The sequence below is a fragment of the Triturus cristatus genome, chromosome 5_1 (assembly GCF_964204655.1).
Source record: "Triturus cristatus chromosome 5_1, aTriCri1.1, whole genome shotgun sequence".
Classification (NCBI taxonomy): domain Eukaryota; kingdom Metazoa; phylum Chordata; class Amphibia; order Caudata; family Salamandridae; genus Triturus; species Triturus cristatus.
In genome coordinates, this window is record NC_140587.1 from 939,397,358 (window position 1) to 939,413,535 (window position 16,178).

Here is a 16,178-nt window from a genome sequence, read left to right on the forward strand (position 1 = left end):
AAACAAACAGTATGATTTTTTAAAGATTGAGGGTGCAGAGAAGTAGGCCTCACTTGATAAAAATTCAGTGTCAACAAGAAGGGACGTATATAGTTGTAATACAAATTCTCAAATTTAGGGTAGATAAGAACAATATGTAAAGTGTCTAGAGCAGCAGCCATTTTACATATGCAAATTGCTGGTTCCGACGGATTGTGCCAACCAAATATAAGCTGAGGGAGCAGGGTTAAATGAAAATAAGTTAAAAGTCATCTGTGCAAAACAGGCATGTCTAGTGTCAAATACAGATCTGTTTTACTTAGGGATTTAGTCATAGGATAACATCAACAAACATTTTTAAACAAAGAACGATCAACCCTTTTCTCAAGCACAAAAGCCCAAAATACATTCTTTTTTTTTTTTTTTTAAATTTTTTTTTTTTAAAACCTTTATTCGTATAAATCAGATACACAGCTATTCAGCCGACAACCCGGAGGTTCGGCAGCTCCTCAATCAACACGTGTAGTCATCTAGAGCTCTCACACAGGATAAAAACAAAGGTTCCAATTTTTTAAAAAAAGAACACAACAAGCAAGGCAGTATACATCATAAGTTCGCGTCAGTTCCCAGCGAGGGGGCGGCCCCATTTCCAACATCAGATCAAGCCACCGATTGAGAGGAGGAGGGAGAAGCAGAGGCGCTAACATTCTAGCAGAGGTGCACCAGAAATACCCAAGTCGGACGCGAGGCTAGGGGGAAAGATGCTCCTCTAGTGGTTCAGTGGCAGGAGGCAAACATATGTACCCCCTATACTGGTTCCAACCTCCCCATACCTTATGCCATTTCTTAGGCCTCCCCGCGCACCATACACCGTTTTCTCCCGGAACATGCACCAGTCCATGTTGTCCTTCCAAGCAGCCAGGGTGGGAGGGCTAGGGGATCCCCACAATCTTGCAATATCTCGCTTAGCCACCATATTACCTAGGGTCACCCATTGAGTCTGCGCCGCATCGTAGTCTGTAGGACCCCACACATTCAAAAGACAGCGCCGCGCCTCTGGGTGCAATACAATGCCCGTGACATCCTGCATCACAACGTGAATCCGCTTCCATAGTTCCGCAATCACACCACACTCCCATATAATGTGCAGAAAGGTGCCCACCATCCCGCAGCCCCTCTTACACAGCCCATCCTCGGAAAAACCCATATGGACCAATCGGGGCCCAGTGACATAGACTCTGTGGAGTATCTTAAGCTGGACAAGCCGCAACCTGGCGGGGATTGCGACCTCCTTAGGAGAGGAGACCGTGTACTGCCAATCCTCATCGTCCAGCTCAAGGCCATCTCTAGTCCACTGGTCCCGCACCCCCAGGAGGAGATCGGTCCGAACGTTCACAAGCTTTTTGTAAATTAGGGAGATTGTGCTCTCCGGCATATGGCCGTCCAGGATCCGGTCCTCCAAAGGAGAGGACTCAGGCACCTTTTCCCCCTCAACGAGGACCGACTGCAGCGCGTGGCGCACCTGCGCATACCGGAAGTATTCCGTGCCCTCAAGCGCATATTCCGACCGCAGCTCATCGAACGACTTAATCCGCCCCTTGGTCAGCATGTCCCCCACCCTGGAGATGCCAATCAGATCCCATTTGTCGAATCCCTTAGAGTGCCAGAGGTTCCCCAACATGTCCGAGTCATACAACGGAGTGGCGAGGGTGAGCCTATCCTTCCATCCCAGGGAGTTCGTGACTGTCTTCCACACGTGCACCGCCACCCCGGTCGGCCCTGTGAGGGACCCAGCCGGTGGCTTCGAATAAAGTGCTCTATAATAGCCACCACCCCGCAGCAACCACCGGTCCATAGCAAAGCCAGGGCCAAGCGCCGGACCGTAGACTCCATGATTGATCGCGCTCAGTTGGGAGGCCCAATAGTATCTTCGGATGTCGGGAAGCGCGATACCCCCGTCGTACCAAGGGAGAGTTAATTTTGCTATCGCTATACGCGGGCGGCCGTCCCACAGCAGCGAACGCTGCAGACTCTCAACCTCCCGAAAGTAGCTGGCCGGAACCAGCTCCTGGGTGTTCTGCAGGGCATAGAGAAAACGGGGAAGAGACATCATTTTGAATAGTACCGCACGGCCAAGGAGGGAAAGCGGCAGCCGCCGCCAGCCCGCCACGTCCCGCCGCAGGCGCGCCAACGGAGGGAGCAGGTTCCTCTCATACCGTACCGTTGGGTCGGCAGAGATATAAATCCCAAGATACAGGAAACCCTCCCGGGCAATCTGGATCGGGCAATTCCGCGGGGGAACCGGGACGTCCCCACACAGGGCATACAGATATGACTTACCCCAATTAATGGTTAGCCCCGAGTTCCTCCCGAAGGAAGTCAATATGTCGCAGACCCAAAATACATTCTTAATCCTCAAGGCATCAGCCTTATAAATTAATTCAGGGCTCAAAAACTGTTCGAGTCTGCCAAGATCTCCCAAAAGGCCTTTAATATAGTGCAGCCAAGGTATACAATGGCAACAGTCAAGCCTCAGGCAGTCTTTCAAAATCTCTCTACTAAAATTCAAGTCATTTGTTAGCCAAACAGAGAATCACAATATTATGGGTTCGATTTGGATATAATCAGAAATAAACCCTGCATCCAGCTCCTCATGCATAATCTCTGCAGGAACACTCTGAGGCATCCTCAGAAGTCTTCTTAAAAAAATTATTTTGTGCTACTTGGATGGGGTGGCAAGACGGTTAGCCCCAGATCCCACAGCCACATAGCACAGTGGGGACACATTTGGTATTGTAAAGGTCCACTATAGGGCTGGCCAAGCCATCTCGAGAAGGCATTATTGCTATGGGCTACCCTATTAAAGGATAGTACATGAGCACTCAACAGAGGTTCCTAATTCAGTTTGTGATCTAACCAAATACCTAAGTAGCAGAACTTAGCAGTGTCACTATTAGGCTGCCCCTTAATTAAATGGGTTTCAGTTTATTTTGACCCAAGCACCATTGTATATGTCTTGGTCAAATTTGTTTTCAGACCCAATTTGTTCATAAAATCAATAAAACAATCTATCAAAAGCTGCAAACCCTTGGCTGTACACGCTATGAGAACTGTATCATCCACGTTCAGTAAGACAGGGACCAGCCTTTTCCCATCCCTTGGAACGTCTGTACAGTGGGTTTTTAAAAACTGCTGAAACTGGGTAATATATAAAGTAAAAAGTAAGAGGGCTAAAATACAGCCCTGGTGGAAACATCTCTCCAATGAAAAGAATATGGTAACTTCACCATTGGGACCAAACCTCACTGAGGCTTCAAGCCCGGCATGCAAATTGAACAGAAACATTATAATGGGCACTATCTACATCCATGTCCCGCAGCACAGCCCATAACTTAGATCTATCTCCTGTGTCAAAGGCTGTGTTGAGGTCCATGAAGGGCAGGTGAATCGACTCTTTCCTCATCAGTGTGTACTTAGCAATCAAAAGTTACAGGCTAAGGTTTTGTCAAATATCCCACTGCGGGCCTAATGTCATATTGAAGGTCAGATAACATTTTTCCCTTTTTCACCCAGCCCATCAGTCGTTCAACAGCACTCTAGCAATAACCTTCATTTCAGCATCAGTGTGAGACATGGGCTGTAACAGGTTGGATCAGCACGGTTTTCTTTTTGAAAGCCGGTAAGATTACCGATTTTTGCCAGGACAAGGGGCTATGTTCTTGTGCTACCACATTTAGATGTTGTGTGGCTAGGGGAGCCAAAAGATCCACTCAGGACATAAAAAGGTCACCGGGTACTCCATCAAGACCAGGAGCTTTATTTGATGGCACAGTCGCTATGGCATCTTCATCTTCGGCAAAGTCCAACTGCAACTCACCACCTCTGAAAAAGGAAGGTTTAATGGCAGGGAGAGGATGACCTGCTGTAGAGTAAATAGCTCCAAAGTGGGCAACTCAATCCTTAGACTGAATAGTATGAACCATATCTGGTACCACTGCCTCATTTAAAAGGGGCTGGTTCACTATTTTCCAGAAGGCAGGGCTATCTCCTAACTCACAGGCAGTCACTAGCTGATCCCAGCTAGTGACTGCAGGACACTCACCTACAGACCGCCCTGACCCCGCTCCCTGTTCACTAATGCCATTGCAGACTACATCACTCCCTATGCCCTCACCTCCACGGACTACATACCTCACCAACATTGGACTGAAGCAACTTGTCTCCACCCTCACTCACATGGCAGGACACACTCTCGACCCCATCTTCGCCAGAGGAAACAACATTCGCTTCAGCCACACCATGGAATCGCTCTGGACAGACCACCACTGCATACATTTCTTCTTCTCAAAACCCACTGCACACAAGAGTGCGCCATGCCTCCCATGCAGAAACTGGAACAAAATCACCGTAGAACACCTCACCTCCACCCCCAGCTGCACTCCTCCCCCTACCATGACAGACATCAACACAGCAGCAAATAACCTCCACCAATGGATCGCCAACTGCTCCAACACTCTCGCCCCCGCCTCCAGAACTCCGCCAGATGACACAACGCGAAAGCTGCCTGGTTCACCACGGACCTCCTAGAATCCAAGCTCTCTTCCTGATGACTGAAGAAAACATGGAGAAAAAGCAAAACCCCGGAAGCACGCAATCACGGCACACCACCAATTCATCAAATCAACTTAGAGAAACTTCATCTAAGACAGAATCCTCTCCAACTTCCACAACTCCAAGGAATTCTTACAATAATTCACCAGATACAACAGTGAAACTACCGATGTCCTTCCCTCCCATGACCTTCAACAAACTCAGCTCCTTCTTCCACCACAAGATCAAAATGCTCCACGACAACTTCGATGACCAAGACCACGATACAGACCCAACACCCCCCAACAGCGACGCCATCCAGCCGACCCTCCTCACCTGGAACCCTCTAACCACAAAGACTATGAAAAGCATCCACTCCGAAGCACCCACTGACCCCTGCCTGCACACATCTTCCACAGGGCCAGCATAGCACCCGAACTATGACGAATGATCAACTGCTCCCTCGAGACCGACACATTCCCCAACGACTGGAAACACGCCGGTAGTCAAACTCCTCAAGAAGCCCTCTGCAGACCCGACAGACCTCAAGAGCTTCAGGCCCATCTCTCTTCTCCCCTTCGCCACCAAAGTCATTGAGAAAGTTGTCAACACCTAGATAGCGCACTTCATAGAAACCAACAACATCCTCGACACCTCACAATCTGGATTCTGAAGCAACCGAGAACGCCCTCATATTTACCACCCACGACATTCTCTTCCTCCTCGACCAAGGTCACACAGCAGCCCTCGACCTCTCAGCAGCCTTCAACACCGTCTGCCACCACACACTAGCCACCAGACTCCAAGAGGCCGGCATCCAGGGAACTGCCTTAGACTGGATTCAATCTTTCCTCTCAGGCAGAACACAAAGAATAAGACTCCCGCCCTTCCTCTCCGAACCTACAGAGATCAGATGCCGAGTACCTCAGGAATCCTTCCCCAGTCCGACGTTCTTCAACATCTACCTAGCACCCCTCGCAACCATTGTCAGAAAACACGGACTCAGCAAGCATAGTTTCATACGCAGATGACACCCAGCTCATCCTCTCCCTCACCAAGGTACCCGAAATCAACAGGCATAGTTTCCAAGTGGGGATGAAGGACTTCACAACCTGAATAAGCAGCAGCTGCCTGAAGCTCAACTCGCAGAAAACAGAAGTCCTCATCCACAGCTCAACCCCCTCTGCATGGGACAACACCCGGTGGCCCCCTGGCCTCAGAAATCCTCCCACACCTACGGACCACGCTAACAACCTCGGCATCATACTCTATTCTTCGCTCACCATGAACCTCCATTCCAGCGCCATGTCCTCCATATGCTTCAACACCCTCCGCACACTCCTCAAGACCTTCAAATGGATTGCCTTGAGTCCAGGAAGACCATCACCCATGCACTCATCACCAGCAGACTGGACTACGGAAATGCGCTCTACGCCAAAAATCAACAAACACTCCTCCTCAAACTCCAGACTGTCCAGAACACCACAGCCAGACTCGTCCTCGACATCCCAAGACATGGCTATATCACCCAACAATTCCGCAACCTCTACTGGCTCCCCATAGAAAAAAAAATAACCTTCAAACTGCTCACAGATGCTTACAAAACCCTCCACAACACCGGACCCCAATACCTCAAAGAAAGAATCTCCTTCCACGCCGGAAACCTCTGCTCTGCCGACCTAGCCCTGGCCACTGTCCCCCGCATCCACAGGGCCAGGGCAGTTGGCAGATGCTTCTCCTACATCTCAGACAAGGACTGGAACGAACTCCTCCTATGCATCAGACCAAGACCGACACTGCACCTATTCAGAAAGGATCTAAAGACCTGGCTCTTTGGATTCGGATGATCACGTAGCTGCTCGACCCCCCCCCCAGTACCTTGAGACCCTCACAGGTGAGTAGCATGCTTCAAAAACCTTGATTGATTGATTGATTGATCCCTTGCCTTCTGCTTAAGTGCCTTCTTCCACATCCTACAAATCTCCTTATAACAGTATCTAGCCTCCACTAGTTCACCTAAATGTCTTGGTTTATAATGCAGGGCCTTCGTCAGGTCTGAGTGGGCCTTTGAACAACATTTATCAAACCATTTAGGTCCTGAGCTTTCTGTCCTTCTCGTTTTCTTCGTAAAGGCCATCTGGACTTCTTTACAGATATTTGAGAAGGAGGTAAGAATGTCTTGGCCTGGGGAGTCTGACTGTAAGCATACCTCGAAGTCATAACTACATGACAGTACTAAGCCCCTGAGAAAATCTTTCGGAACAACCTTGCCACACCTTATTCTACTTCCTTGCTCTTTTACTTTAAGGGGATTCACTTCTCCCCAGATTTAATCCATCTAGATTCTGCCTTTAGTGGGTTGTGATCACTGGAGCCACTCCATTTTGTCTTTAATTTAGTAAAAGTTAAAGTAAATGCCTTAAACAGGCCAACGTAAAAACAAAATCATTAACAGAATTTAGGACCTCTTCCCTTAAACGTTGGTGCAAAATTCAGGGAGTTACACACAGATTTAGTCAGGATGTTAAAAAGAATATATTCTGATAATAAAGGATTAAGAGCATTTCCTGAGCAAGAGTGAGTAAAATGAATCTGCTCCTACTCCTCATGGAAGTCTTGCTTCTTCTTACCAAGACTACAAGTAAAACTGGGGTGTATGTTAAAATCCACGTACTAGCAGAATCAAAGGAGAGGAGGTCCGAAACAGAAAAAGCTCATCCAAAAACAATTTTAGATCGGTCCCCAGTAGATCACCGGATGAGGGAGAATTATATGTGTTAATTATTAAGACGCTGGTGTTGAGGTAGAATGTTAGGAAAATAGCTGGGATGTTTGCCAAGTGAGAGGGAACTAACTTCATATCACACCCTAAACCTAAACTTACAAAAGTCACTAGCCCCCTTTTTGCCCTACCATGTGCCGAGGGTATGGCTCAAAATAGAAGGATGTATAGCCATCCAAGAATGTGGTTCCAATAACATTCCAGTTCCCTTGCCGACAAACAATTACCAAATGGTATTAGCTTGCTGATTTCATTGTCATTATCTAAACGGGAACTAACCCCGACCACTATCCAACATATTATCCAAAGTGAATTATGAATCCCTACAGAGACCTCTCCCCATTTGGGAACCCTTTCTTTAATATCATTGGTGGCCAGAAACCAGTCCTGCTTTTCTAACTCGGCTAAAACTGCAAATCTGGCTACCTTGGGCATTATCAAGTACCCTGTGGTCTGCCCTGGCCCCAAGTAAATCTACAAAGAGGGTAGAACAATCCTAATGGGTAGATTACAATGTTAAGGAAACATGCCTTGTGGTAGGAAGGATCTGCTCCACACAATTGGGGTTCCTAAAATTAACCACAATGCAGTCACTGGTGTCTTGTTTGTCGGTAATGCCCAGAGAGCCAACCCTGAGCGCCATGATGATCTCTTTGTAAAGCAAGCAATTTGCAATATCCAATTTGCTCGAAAGCCAATGTACGACTTTGTTTTTAATCTTGCTTAAATTTTCCGTTGTACCCACTTTAAGTGGGGGAACGTTCGCCAATACGCAGACGTAAGGTGTTACAGCAGGGGGAAACTGCAAGTCATCGTTGATGGGAGAATATCAATGGAAAATACAGTGCTAGGAGGGCAGTTCTGTTGTGGGGATTACTATGGGGGTTTCCCACCCCAGTTCCTTATGTATTCTCCAGGGCAGTGAGGGTTTGGGAGGAACTGTGAGTTAGAGGTGTTTTAAAGCCACGCATGTCTTCCAAAGGAGTTTGTAGGTGAGGCATAAAACCGCTATTCTGGCTGGGTAATTTGGCAATGGGGACAGCCTGGTGCTGTTTGTTGCAGAAGGGGTGGATTCCACCAAGGATGAGTTAGGGCCTTGTGGTATTGAAGGAGGAGCACTAATTAAAGAAGGGGTGTAAGGGATAAATCTAGAATCAAGCTTCTCCAAACGATGAACAGTTTCGGCCAACCGCTCTACTACCTTGTCTATTCTGTTCTTAGATGATTTAACTACATCAGCAAACCCAAATTCCAGTTTTCCCAGTCTCTCCTCCAGTCTGGCCAGGCAGGTAATGAAAGGAGTCTTAACAGATGTGATTGCATTATCAGTTACCGAGGGGAGGCAGAGGGGGTCCTCCATGTAAGCCACGCCTTTCTTCTGGGCGGTTGACTGCTTCAGTTTTCTCCCCCGAGGGCTTCACCAGATGGCTGAGAAGAGGGTAAATGAGTTCCATTCTTAGATTTTTCTGGGCCTTTGGATTCACTCTGAAGAAAGTCAACTGAGGAGGGGAGGACCCATGAGTTAGAAACCCCCAGACAGTATGAAGCCCTTGGTATGGGTCCATCGCCATTTGAGGTGAATGACTTAACAGGTGGAGACAAAGCAGGGGCTTCTACATGCTCTTCAACAACCAGAAGATTCAAAACAAATGTGGCCGATTGATCTTCCACCTGGGTGATCGTCTCTGACAGCACCCCTATGGCGTTGTTGAGAAAAGCCAGAATAGTGTACTGTGTCCTTGGCCTTTTATCCATCGTCATGACTGCTTCTCCCTTTTGCTTTACCATATTTTTATACTGTCAGGCACGAATGCCCCAGCTCACAAACAAAGCCGTAGATACATTTTCAGATGCACAGCTGGATGTTTCTTCCACTCCTGTTGGAGTCTCCAGTTAGATTTTCACATGTTTTTGTTGTATGCCTGAGATTTTTATTACTTTTTGCACTCCGCCTCTTGCTAATGGTTCCTAAGGAGCATTTGATTGTATGTTGAGATAATATGTTTTTTTCTTCTGCAGCTTCTTCATACATTTCTTAGTGGTTTCATCAGGAGAAATCCTACTGCAAGAGCACATTTAGTGAGTGCAAGTGGCCGCTGGTGCTCACTATTTGCATTTTGCTGTATTAAGCTCTGTTGCTTAGCGCTGAATGCATCCCCACATTAATTTTGGACACTACGGGGCATTTTTGTGCTAAGAAATAGCACTAAACGTAGAACTTCTCATCTTGCGTTATTCACTGGTAATCTCCCTGAATTCTTAGGTATTTCCTCGTGATTATTCTACAGAGAATTACACTCATCCCTAGTGAATATTAATTGAGAAAATTCATCCTGACTGGATTTAGCGATCATGGATTATCTGTGAGCATTCCTTGGGTTAGCAAGTAATAAGAACTATTGTGTAAGCGGGTATCGATGAACTGTTATGTTGCATACAAGTATCCCGATATAGGCTCATGTAGTAACCAACCCTTTCACCTATATTTCCCCTGCCATTACACTACATAACGGTTCTTGGTACTGACCTTTTACCTAGTTACGGTTCTGCTTAAAGGATGTGGGGTTTTCTCTGAAAACTAGCTTCATCCATTATGCATGAGGATTCTTGTCATCTCAGCAGGACTACCATCTTCTGCATAATAACGATGTATAGGGGTCATTCCTCCTGTCACCCTAGTCCGACATGACACAGCAAGGTAGATCCCCTGAGGGTGCCACTTTGGGTATATAAGCACCATATCTTTGCTGAGGCAGGAGAGGAAAAAAAGGACTTCCATGCTGACACAATGACGCAAGTTGCTGAGGTTCCTTGACGCAGACACTCCAGCTCGCAGTGGCCTGATATCCCTCGCGGGGTGTCCATCTCGAGACCATGACGGGGTCCCATCGTTTCTCACTTGAGGTAATGGGGTTGGCTAAATCCTAGAGGCATTCTTGGCTCTAAACCTACATACATGCTAGGTACACTTAGGTACATCTAGTTAGGGTTGCATCGTAGGAGTACGCATTTATTACTGTCATGTATTTTATATACTTGCCAGTATTCATTGTTTTAGCACTATGGTAGGAATCTACTATCCTTTTACTCTGTTGGTGCCTTGTAATCATTTATATCTGTTTCTGTCTTATGGTTGTCTCAGCACACCTATTTTAAACTGGAATGACACTGGTTCAATATATGCTTATTGAAAAAAGGTCCCACCATCTATTCTGTGTATTCCTCTGAGACAAAGTGAGCACGAGTGATTGAGCAAAAAGTATGTACTGTTTCCACAATCCCTGATTGGACAGAGCTGTCATGTTGGATAGTTGCCAAGAACTACTCTTTCCTTAGTAAGAGGAGTTTACAGTGGCCATGTGAGCTAGCTGGTATGCAGGCTAACATACCCAGTGGGGGTGTCTGGAATCAGTCTGAAAGCCAATCCCGCAGTGTTTGTTGTCTAAACACACAGATCCTATATAGGTTTATAGGAATTACAAGACAGAACTGGTAAGAGCTCTCCCTACCACTTGCTGATATAAACCACCAATGGTAATAGGAACAGCTTTGAAAGTTGTTTAGTTGTGATAGAGGAATCCCACACAAATGGAGCAGATGGTGTTTTACCTTGTCAGGTGACTAGTTATGGAATAGCATGAGGAAGTGCCCAATTGTATTGTGGCTCTTAGCCTTGTGTCTACAGGCATAATTGTTAATTAGAGCTTAGGAACAGTGTGTCACACAGAACTCACTTCGCCCCTGGACCGCCGTTGCAGAAGGCCATTCAGGTGAGCTCCTATGAGACCTCCACACCTGACACATGCGGCACACATGTCATGCTGGACTGCTGTGGATCAAGGCACTATGAACTAACCAATAATAAATGGTATTGTGGCTGCATCTCCAATTTGGTCAATGAACTTGGAGGTGTGAAAAAGGAAAAGCAAAACACTTTGCTGAATAGACTACAGTGTCCAGCAGCCCATATCTCCATATGTATGAGCACCCCAACCAGCAATGCTAATTAAAGCATCTCAACCATATAAAAGGGTTTCTGACACACATGTCATATGCCTGTTCAATTAACATTCTACACTGCAACACAGTTTTGCTCCTTTGCACCTGGAGAAAGATTGTTTCCGTATGGAGAGGCCTAGAAATCTTACAATTTTCACTTGGAGTTTACTTTTTAATTCCTTACTCCTTATGGTTTTGAATCTCTTTAATGTATGTTGCCTGGACTTGTCACTAGTTCAGAAAAGGCAATGAGATTCTCAAATATGGGTCCTGCAGTACTCCTGGTTAGCTTCCTGCATTGAGCAACATCTGTCTACACTGGCTTCCAGGTGGGTGCCACTTTCTGGTAAAGTATTGGGTACTGTTCAAAGGGCACAAACTGCATTTAACCTCTTCCCATATTCTTGCCATGGATATTCTGGAAGGATTCCACTCCATTCCTGATATGTCCCACTTCAGTGAGGCAGGCACCACCACCATTCTTGTACATGCCACTGTATCCTATCTACGCATGGACAACTCTGTTACTTATAACCGACACAATTGGGGAGTGGTGTAGATTGTCCTCATTAGCTGAGTTCCTTAAGAATTATGTCATTCAGCTCTTAATCGGGCTAATGGTATTCCCAAAAGTAGATAAGCATTTACAGCTAGGTGTGCTCATTGTGGACCCAGGTAGCTGGGTACACCAACTCCCAATGAGTGAGCTACACTGTCCCCTCCCTAGGGGTCAGTGGAGGAACACAACACAAAGCCCCTTCCTCCGAAAGGCGCAGCTATTTCAGTCATCTGCCACGTGTGCCAACTGACTGGAAAGGGTGGGTTGTGTCAAAATTGACACAGCAACTGAAATATGAGGCTTGAGCCATGCATGAGAAGTCAGATCTTTCTCTTACCAGATGAGGCTCTGGTAATCCTGTAATTTTAGACTATGTTGATATTAAATTCCAAAAATGTTCTATAGCTTGGAGGCAAGGTGTCATAAGGCACCTACCTGGAACCCAGGGGATTCTAATAGTGTGGCAATGCTATTTCCTGAATCCTTTCGAGACTTGCCCTCGGTTTACAGAAGAAGACACTGACTGCTCCGGCGGCAAATCCCAGCGGAGGGGGATTGGGATGGAGAGAGAGTGTGGAGTCAAAAAGATGCTGTGGCTTGTCTACTCAACCGCATCACTGCAGCAGGCGTTCACACCAGTCTGATGAAGGGTACCGGCAGATATGTTACCTATAAACAAACTAATAATAAGGCTTTAGTCTAGTATTAGCTATACCTTTTAAGGTATCACCTCACGAAAGCTTTTTATATCTCAACCAACCTTTAGTTTTTTTGTCAGTTGTTTTTAGATAGTCAATAGAGGTTCCTTCATCAAAGTTTTGAAGATGAAGCAAGTATGATTCCAAAAGCAAACCCGCAAGCTAATTTGGATTGGGTTAGCTCACACTAGTCCTTTCTGGCAGAGCCCTGCCAACAGAATGTACAAGTTGAACAAAAACACTGGTTACCTTGTCTGCAAGCACGATGTTGCGACTGACCTCAGCACATAGCGAAATAAAGTCTGTTAAAGTGTCTCTCCTTTTCTTCTTGTTTTTCCATCCAGGTGCGAGAATGATGCGGGACGCCCTTTACAGTGAAGTCAAATTGGAAGGAAAATGGAAGCTGGCCATACAAAGTCCAGGAAGCGGGCAAACAGGTAAGGGGCAGGCGAAGAGGCGAAGAGGCTAAGAGATGGGGCTTAGTGTGGATGGTCTGTAACAGGGAACAGGTGCAGAAAATTAACTTGAAGAGGCTGACTTCTAGAAGGTACTTTAGAATGTTCACAAGGTCGCGTTCTAATTGCTTATAGCAAATAACAGGTGCAGATGATTAATTTGATGAGGCTATCTGCTAGAAGGTGTTTTAGAATGTTTACAAAGGTTGACTTCTAATTACTTATAGCAAGGAACAGGTGCAGATGATTAATTTGATGAGGCTGTCTTCTAGAGGGTGTTTTAGAATGTTCATAAAGGTCGCATTCTAATTGCTTATAGCAAGGAAGAGGAGATTAATTTAATGAGGGCTGTCTTCCGGAAGGTTCAAGTTAAGGTCATCTATGCCGGGTGCTTGATGCTTATTCTTGTGGATTTTCTGTATGTTTCCGTGCTGCCTGAAACCTCACCTTGCAAATGCATGGTAAAAAATTTGCAAAAGCTATTAAGCATTTACGTACAAACCAGGGAATACCAGCTGCAGCTAGCTATTACCAAAAGGATGTAATATGGTCAAAAGTCAGGGTACAACATGTTCATTCATAAGTGGCAGGAATCCTGACATAAGGCTTTCTTGCATCCAAGCTCAACTTCATTCAACACCCCAGTTTGTATGCGGTGTGATGTTATTGGCATTTGCCTCTGTGCTTTACTCTGATTGACCACAGAGGGAATGATATGCTAAACTGATTTACAATGTTTTAATGCTCAGGAGTACCTTGCTATGTAAACCTTTTGACTGCAGTTTCTCACTAGGTTCTACAAATATATTTGAAATCCACAATATTTTGCATGCTTAAGCTCTGTATCATGGAAAGATCTTATCCTGGGTTTTGTTTCCTAACACTCAGCATCCAGTAATTGATGAAAGAGTTTGAACCTCAGGTTAATGCTTTTAAAAGGCAGGTATGATTTCGAGGCGTGAGCCTCCAATGCATTTATTGCTATGGCAGGAAGTTGACAAGAAAGACGCTAATGGAATAGTGATACATACACAATGATTGAGAATTAAGGATCTGCAAAAATCAGTATGAGGATTTAAAGAGAAAACTAAAGAAATAACTAAACCCATATGTCTTATCACTCTTTGGAAATTGTGGGATAAGAACAACATGTATTCACTGGCTTTGTGGATTGAGGCATATAACACATAACACATGAATCAAAAGTGAACTGCTTCCCAAAGTTTTCTGCTTTGAAAAGTGCACGTTAGATCATGGTTCTAGATTCTCGAGTCCATTTATATAATTATTCATGACACGCCCACTTCATTTATTGTACTTTGTGACACTGTATAACATTTTATTAACGTGACATTCCTGTGGGCGTTATGTCCACAGGAATGTCAAGTACGCCCACAGGAATGTCAAGTACGCCCATAGGAATGTCAAGGTAATAAAATGTTGTACAATGTAGCTGAGCATTGTCTGATACTGGAGGGATTCAAGAAAAAGCTGGTTCCTGATGCCTGGGTCATGGGTGGTAGGCTGGTGGGGGATTAGTGTGTCTGATTTTGAGGAGGTGTGTTTGCATATGTTTGAGCTTGCATGTGATGTCTGGAGTGGATGTCCACACACAATGGCTAAGGCTAATGCTCAGGATAGATGCAGGCAGTAATTAAGATTCTTCCACACGAACAAACGTACCATTATGGATACATCTTTTTATTCTTACCAAAATCACCAACACTATGAGCGTCTGTGTATGATCCACGAAAATCAATCTGTAAAAATAAAAGTAGACACATTATGCATAGGGAACTTTCGAACTTTGGCGATATAATACCTTATGTATGTTTATGGAATTAACCCATAGGAAACAGACAGTTTTAGCTTTCATAAACTGAAAACTACATTTATATATGTATGTATGTATGTACGTATGTATGTATATATAAATATATATGTATGCAAATACATGAGTAATTGGTACAGGGCCAGAGACATAACTTTTTGATGTATTGGCACTAAAGTACCTTAAAAGACAGACGTGGGTGTGCATAAACTCTAGTTTTGGATTGTTCCACGAAAGGGGCTGAGGACACAGACAAACAGATGATACATCAGACCACCGCATTTCTGTTCTTGATAATACGTGTACTTAAGGATGTTAATAAATAGATAAGTCTTAATTAGAGGAGATAACATTAAGATTTGTATGATCCCTGCAAACTCACTCACAAAAACATGTGTCTCAATACAGTTTTGTATTACTTTGGATAGATCCCACTGTGAGGACCAGAAAATAAAATTAATGTAAGTTAAATGGGGTACTATGGGTTTTGAGTAATGGATGAAGGAAGGGTTATATGCCAGAACATTGTATGCAGAAATATTGTTTGATATAAATGTTGTGTTCTATATATGTTGTATTGGTTGTAGATCTTCCATTATTGACGGCAGTGCGGTGATTTTTTTTCCTAAAGAAAAGTATTGTGTGGGTGGAGAAATAGGGGATGATTTCAGTCAGAGAGGGCATGGGAGAGGAAAAAGACCATTAATTTACTTTAAACACCATAGCGAGGAGTTTAATCGCAGCAACACTGCTAGCTGATAAACAATTAGAAATTTAACGGAGTCCATATCATGTGATGCGATAAGCTTAAGCTTCTTGTGAGTCATTGGTCAAAAACTTAGCACTTAATGCATGGGGAGGGGTAAGGAGAAAAGAAAGGGTCTCCAAGGCCAAGCTGAACATCTCATGAAACAGATTGTAGATAAGAAGGAGATACTTTTTTGTCCAAGCTCTCTGTTCCCCCAGTTCTGGTTCTCCCTTAAACTGAAAGTTTGTTTTCACCAACAAAAGCCTACTTCAACATTTGAAAATCATCAATGGGACAGTCCGCATAGCAAACTGTGTTTCTCGGTGTCACGTAAATAGGGATCACTGACACAATATAATGCTAAAAAGTTGTCAAAAATATTGTGTCAAAAATATTGTTTACCATAATATCGTGATCCAATACTTATAATGGTAACTACGAAAATATATTAGAAAATATAATTCACACTAATATTGTCCAAAGAACACAGTACATATAGACTTCCTTAATCCTGAAAGTGCTTTAATTTTATTTGTT

General features: G+C 44.7%; 1 protein-coding gene across 2 annotated transcripts in view; it reads right to left on the bottom strand.

Moving 5' to 3' along the window:
* GPLD1 (glycosylphosphatidylinositol specific phospholipase D1) overlaps positions 1-16,178 on the bottom strand; it is a 513,772-nt gene that overhangs the window by 396,061 nt on the left and 101,533 nt on the right. For both annotated transcript variants that reach the window (XM_085605993.1, XM_085605992.1), the window contains one exon: positions 14,774-14,822. In XM_085605993.1, coding sequence (XP_085462119.1) covers positions 14,774-14,822 — 49 coding nt within the window. The remainder of the gene's footprint in view (positions 1-14,773; positions 14,823-16,178) is intronic.